At 32.5% G+C, this 10,638-nt stretch overlaps 1 protein-coding gene across 1 annotated transcript; it reads left to right on the top strand.

Moving 5' to 3' along the window:
* Nucleotides 1-8,537: 8,537 nt before the first annotated feature.
* On the top strand, nucleotides 8,538-10,638 carry LOC111704218 (uncharacterized). Its single transcript, XM_023476371.1, has 5 exons — nucleotides 8,538-8,630; nucleotides 9,173-9,209; nucleotides 9,546-9,912; nucleotides 10,067-10,167; nucleotides 10,402-10,638. Exons 1-5 carry the CDS (start codon nucleotides 8,569-8,571, stop codon nucleotides 10,444-10,446), a joined length of 612 nt encoding a protein of 203 aa, XP_023332139.1. The 5' UTR covers nucleotides 8,538-8,568; the 3' UTR covers nucleotides 10,447-10,638.

Below are 10,638 nucleotides of genomic sequence, written 5' to 3'. Positions count from 1 at the left end.
TGGAATCTTACAATGTTTCTCCCATTGGACATATCCAGTCTGTCTTCAAAACTAAGGAGCTTTATCAATAGTTTAAATAAATTTAACTTGAAAATTGGGAAGAATCTTGTTCTCCGTTTATCGATTGAAGTTAGCCACTGACATGTTTTAGTTGCCCTAAATGATTCCCGCTTCACAAGGATACCTGTTAAACCTTTCCAAATAATTATGTGAAAGATGTCGTTTTCCAAACTAGAAAAATGTAAATTTCTCCCATTTCCTTCAGGGTTCAAGCAAGAATTCCACCAGTTACTTTATTCACAGAATTCATACAGAAATTAGTCAATTTTTGAAGAGCATACAAATATATATTTAGATATATATATAATTGAGATATCTTAACGTATTTTGATTTTTTGACCTTGCCTCATTTACAACGCTACCTTTTCAACATATATTTAATAATAATGTAGAAGGTATCATCGTTTTCTAGCCTTAAAATGTGTTGAAAGTCTGAAATATTTCCTCAATTGTTTCTGAAGCATAAATGCGCGGTCAGCCATCAATCCTATGAAAGCTAGACCGACCCCCTTTCAAAAATAACCGCTAAAAGACTATGAAAACCCGCGTTTTAAAATAGACATGTTAAGAGAAAGAGTGCGTGTGATTGAAAGGTTCCGAGCTCTCAAGCAAAAATCTTTGAGAATTGCCAATCACTTCCTAAAAACCAAAGCTATCAACAAGTGCTTTAAAATATAAAACGAACATGTAAACGGCTACAGCATAAGTTAGTTAGAGCGGCAAAATCTAAGCCCCAGGCGTTGCGACACTTCAAAGTCGACCCTGTCTTATAATTCATAAGACTTTTTATAAGCAGGCTGAATCTATTTGGATGACTTATAGGACATGTCATGCATTTTGATCAGAGGAGGATACGGTACCATTGTGAATCGGACATGGATAAAGGGTTGCTTTAAATTACTTCTATGCGGTCCACTGAAAGCTCGTAAAAATGTTATACAAGGGGAATGGTGAATTCCCCTTTAGCTCTATAGATTTAATTCTATAGACACGCTTTCTTGGAGATAAACCAATATGATATGGGACGCTCTATGCATAATAAACATTATATCTCTTACTTTACACCGTACAGGAGGCAGGGCAAGTCAAAAGGTTTGGGAATTTAGAGTAAGAGAAAATTCACACATTGATGCAATTTATTCAAGCACAAGCACCGGACCGACTTCCATATAACCGTTCCCGCTTGATATTTTGTTTTAATTCCCAATAGAATTTACCGCGTTGTACAGAACTGCTGTTCATATTTTCACAACCTCAGGTCTAGCCAGGGAGTAAGGAATAGAAGGAATATATAACTGACGTGGTTCCCCCTACCCTATGATTATACAATATACATGCTTTGCAGACAGTACTCCATTTGAATAAGAAATTTTTGTCTGATGTACAATTACCGCGTATACGATAACCTATTCTGAATATTTCATATACAAATGGAGTACCCGTCTGCAAAGCATGCATAATCATATGGTAGGGCGAACCGCGTCAGTTACATCTTCCTTCTGTTCCTTACTCCCTGGGTCTAGCTTGTAGCATTGAGTATAGGTGGGATTTTTTAACCTTTTCCCTTTTAACAATTGTGTTTTAAAGCGTCCTCAACTTTCAAGGTATCGGCGTCTGAAATTCTCATTTTTTTTCCCCTTTCCAGGATCTCATCTAATTCCAAATTTGACATGATTGTAGGTTTCATTTTGGCTTAGAATTATCTCCACGCTCTAAGGCTTAAACCTCCAAATTATTAAGCAATACAAGTCCTTGAATATCTCGATAAAGAAATTATTATTGTTTCATTGATTATTGTAAACAGAACGGAACTCCCCGACAGAGTGGTATTTGTAAGCAGGCACGGGCAACCCTCAAGTAAGTTCATTTTTTATTTGATATTATTCAATATTTCTAATAAATATTTCAGTATTTTTCGATTTACTTATAATTTGGAAGTCAGTTAGATTACAGTGTTTGAATTGAAGTTCACAAAAGATAAGATTTGAATGATCGCCTGAAACCATCCAAATTAAATATTTTGGTTTCTGAATTTTTCATTTAGTTTTTAATGCATATATTATTGATTTAAGAAAGAAAATAAACAGCCAAGAATGTAGTATTAAACATTATTTAGTATTTATCTCATAACACATTTTTTCTTCTGTCTTAGATGATGTTAACTATAACTTTTGTTGAACAAAAATATTTATATTAATAGATCTATATCATCAGAATTTTTGACTATGGCTATTAAGAGATGATTTTTGATTTGATTGTAGAAAAGTGTGAATCAAATAAAGGTTGCAAAAATTTCCGAAAAGTGGTTAACTCCATTTTTATTCTCGAAAAATACAGAAAAATTGGACAGTTTTTTTATCATTTGATCATTTTTCTAAAATTAGGCTGATGATTGAATGCTGCAAAATACTTATCTATATGATAAAACAAGACATTCCTATAAATGTTCCCTACAGCTGGCCAAACGACTGGACCGAATGGGCTGAAATTTTTTGTGGACTTGAAAGAAAAATATAAAGAAACATATTTTTTAAAAGTTTTACATTTTGAGCAACATTTCTAGTTTACAAGACTGTTCGTTTGTTGTCCAATTTGGAGCTGTAGGCCATTGAATGAAGTAAACCTTAGTTTTATAACAATTACGCACATCAAGTGCATTATTATGAAAATGCACTTACTCTTTATTTCATACATTTGTATTTTTAAACTAAACAAGAATATTTTATACATTTGTATTTTTAGACTAAACATTAATATTTATATATTTGTATTTTTAAACTAAACATTAATATTTATATATTTGTATTTTTAAACTAAACAAGAATATTTAAATATTTGTATTTTTAGACTGAACAAGAATATTTTTAACAATCCAGAACATGCTTTAGGTAAGCAATCTTAGTTTTAGATATAAAGCAGTGATATGGAGCTATTTCATTTTAATACAGAAGCAAAGAACCAATTTTGTAAAAATTCGGTAATTTCCCTCTTTTCATATCTTGATTCCCTCTAATAATGTTGTTTCATTCCAACCATTTGTTCCTACTGGCGTATACAGTTTATTTTAAACAGGACGAAAAGAACAGTCCTAGCACCATGATTTCCAGTTTTTAGCTGAAGTTTTAGTTTTTGTATCCACCTTTTTTTAAATCTGGAAAAATTGTGAATTTTGTCGAAAATATAACATATAAGTTGTGAATCAATGGAAAACTTTTAAGACTTTAAGGAGGATTGTAAAGGTTAAAAAAATCAGATATAGGTGTAATAAATAGAGTACTAAACCCCATATTTGTAAACCTGAAAATATTACGTGATAACATTATACCTTAATTATATTTACGAATTTAACTAAGTAAAACATATGGTCCTTATCCTTAACATGTATTAAACCTAACTACGTTAAACTTGTATTACGATTTAGCTTAATTACGTTCATGAATTTAACCTGAACAATAAAACTCAAAATATACATCAGTTGGAATAATACTCTGCTTGATTATGGTATTAGAGTAATCCATTCTCCTGTAGCGAACGTACCGGACCTGAGTTGTATCTCTATTAATAGATAATACAGAGAGTATTGTATCTGGATTGATACATACTGAGGTAATGCAGTGAGTCGTATCTTGAAAAATAGATACCTAAATAATACAACAGCTTCGTTTCTGGAATGTTTGTCAAGAGTAAAAGGGTATATACTAGAAAAGCATGATAATAGCTACGGGATTATACTGAACTACTCCTCTGTAAACAAAGAAAAGGTGGATATTACTCGATTTCAAATACCATTCGAGTTTAGCCCATAACCCATTTCATTTGAGATAAATTGTGAAAAATTTTGATGTGATATTTATATAAACTTTTCAAACTCAGGCCCTTAGCAAAAGTTTTATTAAACAATTGCTAATTTTCCTCAAACTTAATGCTACGGGAGGCCGGGGGGAGGGATTGTGCTTGAGTACACCCCCTCCCCAACCCCAGTAACAGCTCTGGCAATACTGGCACAGTATAAATATCAAATCTTGCTCATTTTTCATTATTTAAGGCTTGTTGTAACAAACTAAACCTTTTTGTACTTTGGTACCCAGCGAATATTTAAGATCAAAGGGTCAGAGTAAGTTTTTTTTCCGCAAAAAAAAAAATTCTTGTTAAGAGAACGTATCTGAATATTCTCATGTATGGATTCTCTGGATGTTTCACCAAAACCAAAATGATGCTGTCAAGGCTAAGGTAAAAATGATGCTGTCAAGGCTAAGGTAAAAATGATGCTGTCAAGGCTAAGGTAAAAATTATGCTGTCAAGGCTAAGGTAAAAATGATGCTGTCAAGGCTAAGATAAAAATGATGCTGTCAAGGCTAAGGTAAAAATGATGCTGTCAAGGCTAAAGTAAAAATGATGCTGTCAAGGCTAAGGTAAAAATTATTTTTATGGTACTGGCCATTTTAAACTATCTAGTTGTCATTTTGACGCGATGTTCCATCTTAAGGGACTGTATACATAGTTTAAAGTGACCCTTCATTTATAGAGTAGCATATCCGATTCACTATCTATCAAAGAGGAAGATATTGTCGTTTTTTATCTTAAATTATGACGATTTCTTCCTAAATAGCCATTTTTTCCATTTTTATTCAAGGCCGGCTTTTTTGTGCGGCTTGTTTAAAAAAGGTTTACAGGGCACTGTCTAGGGTTTTCCAATCGAAATGTTTTGCACAAAATCGTGCAATAATTGTGCAAAGATTTTCTTACGTTTTGAGTAAAAACTGCACAAAATTTTGATATAATTTCGCATTAATGCGCAAAAGCTATTTCGCGCAAATTCTAAAGAAAATCTTGGTTTTTGCGCATTTTAATGTTTCCTTCTTATTCGTTATTTCGACCTATTTCATAATCTCCAGCTATTTCGTAATATTTTGAGAAACAATTTCAAGAAATGAATGATTTAATCACTCAGGGGTTCTTGCACACAAAGGAACTGAGTTGTTGCCACACACTCAAATTGTCTTATCCCTAAATCTTTGCAATATAATTGTGCAAAGCTTTGATTTTTCAAACTTAGACAATTTAATCTCACATAATTCATATCAAAGGTCAACGACATCGAGTTGCAAAAATATGGGGGTTAGAAAGTCAGAGCTTGTGACAAAAAGATAATTTGGTTCAGCCGAAGAAGATAAGTCAAGCAAGCAGACAAAAAACAAGAGAAATGTGTAACCTTTTCAGCGTTTTCTTAAAACATATCGCATATCACATATCACGACAAATTTATTAATGAAAGAAAATCAAAATTTTAACACTGTCTAAACTATGAATATGATAATAATTTCATTATTGTTCATGAATCAAATATTCCAGCTTTTGAAGAATTATTTTAACTGAAACTAATTCACGTCTTTTCCCTATTTTCTTATTCCTGCTCCTCATTTTATACAAAATTATTAGCTTTCGTTATCATGAGCAATTTCGTGCAAAAACTATGACCTAGTATTCATGCGCAAAATCATGAAAAAATGATGATTTAAATTCTATATTCATGCATAATTTCGTGCAAAAAAAAATATTTTTGTCGAATGATCATCCACAATTTCGTGCAAAACTGGTTTCGTGTTAATACAAAGTTGTTGCGAAATTTCATGCAAAAAAAGTCTTGCAAAAACGCGAAACATTTGCTCAAGAGAATCTACTTTTTTGTGGAAACCCTAGCAATGTCATTAATCTTTTTAGGCACTATTTTCAATATTTTAAATTCGGTTGACGTTACTGGATAAACTGGATTCAGTTTGATTTTAAAGCTGCATCAAACAAAGCCGAATGGTCGAAAGAACTGATAACTCCCAACAAACTCCGACCTTCTAATACTTACATCTTCACAGCCTGATGTCCAAGACCTTTGATATATATTCCAAACTATGAGATGTGAGCTTTACTGAGTTCTCATAGATCAAATAATCAAAGTTTAAAATGTCGATTGTTTACACCATCAGGTTGCAAAGATACAGGGATTAGTATTTAGTTTCTTACCACTCAACAAAAATTGATTGTTCATTGTTCAAGGCAGCATTTAGTTCAGGGCATAAACCACCGTAATTTCATTTTTAATTTAAATTGTAAATTATGACAATTTGTTTATTGCCTCTGCCTGCACTCTACAGTCTACTGGTCACTTTTTACAATTGAAAATAAGATTATCTCAATCATTAAATGGGTAATGGTGTGAATCGGACATGCCACTTGAAGGGTACTGTATCACTTGAAATAACGTTTACACTCCCCATTTTATAAATAGTTTCATAGTTAGCTGCATTTTTTGGTGTCATTAAATATTTTATTAAATGCCGGCTTTTTTTGCGCTGCTCGTTTTAATAAAGGATTTAAGGGCACTCTGGCGCGAACCGTTAAGTAAACTATTCTTTTAAAGGGTCGGTTAAATTTGGGAGACCAAAATATTCTAAATTTATAATCCAAAAATTAAACATACAATAGAATATTCGAAATTTTTCACATTTAATTTGTGAAAATGGACTATTCAGGACATTTGAGTTTAGGTTTCCCCACCTCGGCTGAAAGGGCGACGAGTCGGCGTGTTTTCAACCCGAAGTCCTCATCGACCAAACCCAATAGGTATAAATCATACCAATCCATTTTAACAGCGTTTAGGATCCGGATCCGTTAAATCCACAACAATTTGGCTTCCTTGATCCGGATCCGCTAAAATATGCTGATCCGGGTAAAATATCAGCCAACGCCTGCTAAATAATTAATTTTTTATCAAAAAAAACCCAAATCTGAATTGTTACTAAAAAGAGATTAATAAAAAATGTCCAATCTCTGAATAGTTCGTAAATTTTCAGCATAAAAAGTTACCGAAAAAATTTAAGAAAGTAAGTAAATAAATCTTGAAGAAATGTTCATTGTTCAGGACTTGGAGATCCATTTGTTTTCAGGGCGGATCCCGGATCTGCGTCAAAATGAAATGGATCCCAAGCATTGCACTGCAATCAACTGATAAATCAGCGTGTACACTGTACCGAAAACTTGAATAATTACAACCCCCTCCTTGATCGAATACTGTATGCACACTTTTCAGAACACTTGAATAAAAAAGCTTAAAGGGAGTGACCGGCTATGCGAGGTAGTTGAACTGAGTATGCAGTGTTGTGGAAAACTTCTTCATTTGAGACATATTAAACTTTCTTTAAAATATCTGTAAATCCTGAGTTCGAGCGCAAATTCGACGTTCAGAACTCCTACTTTGGGGGTGGATACGTTTTCCGAATTAGTTTTTTTTTTTAATTATTAAATATCGACAACGAAAAATAAAGTAAAAATTATACAGTAATCTAATTAGATGGTTAGGAACATATTTCTCAAAAGAAATTTGTCAATAAATTAATTTCGAAATCGATTATTTCGTTTTCATTATTATATTGAATTATTTATTTTCTTTGAATTTATTCGCAGATTTCTTCAAATTCTTCAAACGTCGTCTTTTCAATAATAATTCTAGAAAATCTGCAGAAAATCTTTGTGAATAATGAGAAACCAGAATAATGAGAAAATAGAAACTAATAATTGAACAAGATTACTTATTTTCGATGATAAGATTAATTTTTATTTTCTCAACATGTTCCTATACATGACGTCTGTATTCAATTAAGAAAGAAATTTTTGACGCAACAAAAGTCAGTTGAATTCTTAATTTATCCTCTCACAAAAATTATACATATGTTACTTCTAACCATGAGTATTACAATACATATACCATTTAATGTTACTCAAAACCTGACAATATAAGAAGAATAACAAGAAATGAATTATACCGGACTGTTAGACTTTTGTCGACTATAAGAGGAAACCAGGGATAAGCCCTTTACTAGCAAACAAGGACAGAGGAACTTCGATCAGAAAGACTAAGCGGATTATGGACAGACGAAATATAGTCAAGCACCGCAGGGAACTACTTACGACTATAAGACTGCACATTTCTACTCTATAGTGGACAAATATGACTAATTGATGAATTACAAAAACTGCTGGAGACTGTAATAGGGGACTTTATATACATAGTGAATATGACTACGCCAGGGACTAACAGACACTAAGAATTTTTGGCGCTTCGCGCACATGGTATTATTTTACTTTGGTCGTTTATTTTAAAGCTGTTGGACGTGTATTTTTTTTAATCACAAGAACAAGCCATGGATATTATAAGAATGGTATATTATTGACCACAGAGCCAATCCTTCCAACAATTAAAAAATGCTGTTTTTTACTTCCAATCCTTATTACAGCGCTTTTTTTTCGTCAGCCCCAGTCCTTCAAATTCCGCCCCCCTCTTCTTTCACAAAAGTGCAAGTTGTGCCACTGGGCAGGATCAACCCTTGAGTATACTGGGGATAGCAAAGGCTAAAAAAAATTTTTGTTTATCGAATTGTTTTCTTCAAAATTCTAAATATTTAAATTTATAAACATTTATATCTATTTAAACTTTAATATAATTTAGGGATAGATATGATAGATGGAACTCCTGTTCTAGACATTAAACCTTTTATTCAAGCCTACGATAACCCTAGGGAGAAATTCAAGAAATATATAATTTGTTTTTTAGATTATTATAAAGTATTTGTAAAATATTTCTCTTTATGAATTAGTTTGTCCAGTACAAGAAATTACTGTCTAAAAGGGTCTTTAGACGAAATTTAACGTTTCATGTCACGTGACATGGGTACGGTAAAAGTTTTGTTTTATCTAGAATCCATCATTTTCTCTTTGAAAATTTATCCTTTTCAATTGTGAGTTCTCATTAAATTTACTTTCCGGACTTCTGCTTAAAGGGAGTGTTTGGGAAAAATGAAAGGGGGTATAGGCTTATGGCAATAAATAAGCGCTTTTGATCGCAACTAAACCCTAAGCCTAAAACCCTTTCATTTTTCGAGAACACTCCCTTTAAGAACAAATGGAGGGGAATGTTAAAAAGTTACAAAAACAAATTGGTCTTGTAATGGAAGCTCAATTGAAATTACAACGACAGTCCCTTTAATTTCTTCCTTTTAAGTTTAAGTTTAAGTTTTTGTTTTTAAGTACTTATTAAGAACTTTGATGAATTACTTCGTAGCGGTGAGCAAGATGAGGACAACGATGAAATATTAAGGGTATGGCTGGGAATTTTATTTTGACTATAACGGCAGGATTTTAAAGATAATGGCGACTTTCGTTAATTATTCTGCATGAACGACCCCTTCAGAAAATAAGAAATAAATTACCTGTTTTTTGTGCTATTGAATGTTGTCTTCTGTTTTTGAAAATGCCGTGATTTTATCAAAAGGGATTTTAAATTCTAGAATTTCCTTCTAATTAAGAATGAAATCCCACAACCCTTTCCCCAAACAAATTATCCTGTTCCACCTATAAGTCAAATTTCTCTCTTTATACAATTGTATTGTATTATAATGGCAAAAAAAATCCAAATGACCAGTCCTACTTTAAAGGGTTCAGAAAGTACACAATTGGAAAGAAAATCTCTTGAACATGCTGAGTTTTCTACAAATGCATGTAATGCCTTGTTTAAGAACAATTCAGAAGTCCTGACTGGAAAGGGTTCTTCTGTTTCTCATGATGAATTGAATAAAGATTTATGTTATGAATCTGTGATATCAACAACAAAAAACTGTGAATTTAAGAACCCTAAAGAAAACATTTGTCAGAGCACAGTGGCAACCCAAGATGGAACCGCTGGAAACATGGTAGAACCAACTGATCACATGGTAGAATCAGCTGATCACATGATAGAATCAGCTGATCACAGTACAGCAGGACAAGGATCCTCGGAAACTAGCAGCTGTGCATTTTCTCCAGGTAGGATGTTTTCAATCATCGTTGTCCTCACTCTTCTGTTGTTAATTTTTCAAGAACGTTTTTTTTTATTAAGGAAGTCTTTTCTTAATTCAAGGAATTTTATTCAGATGAAACTAAGATATACTCTTCATGAAGTCAACAGTAAATTTAATAGGTTGGGTTGGAGCTTCAGAAGATGATCTCAGGGTTGGGTTTACTGCACGGAGTAGGACGGACTTACTCAGAATAGATCTTGATAGTCTTTCATTTATCAAGGTAGATATCTTTCTTTTTCTTCTTCTCTGGAGTCTGTGTATGAGTTGATTTTTATGGCCCATACTTATTATAAAATGAACAAGTTTTTCTAAATATATATATTGTCTAACATTTTTATTCATTTAGTTATTTCATATTAAAGTTATCTTTTTAGCCGTTCATCTTTGATGTATCAGTTTAAATCAAATAACTATTAATAATAAATATTAAATATTAGTAAATTGTGTATTCTAGAATGTAACTGAATTGGAAACATGCATTAGGAAAATAAATGATTAAATAATTTTGGCATGGATCCTTCGGTCCAGATATTATTTTGTAAGTATTTTGTAATTTTGAAGAAACGAAATGCTACATTGAATTGGAGGGAAAAGGTTCGAAAGTAATGGCCTACTGACTATAAAACCTTGATATTTGACTTGGGTCAGATTGCACAATGCACATGCACTGTCGAACAGAATAAGTCTTTGC

Source organism: Eurytemora carolleeae, unplaced genomic scaffold (assembly GCF_000591075.1).
Source record: "Eurytemora carolleeae unplaced genomic scaffold, Eaff_2.0 scaffold527, whole genome shotgun sequence".
Classification (NCBI taxonomy): domain Eukaryota; kingdom Metazoa; phylum Arthropoda; class Copepoda; order Calanoida; family Temoridae; genus Eurytemora; species Eurytemora carolleeae.
This window is presented reverse-complemented; position numbering and strand designations above follow the sequence as displayed.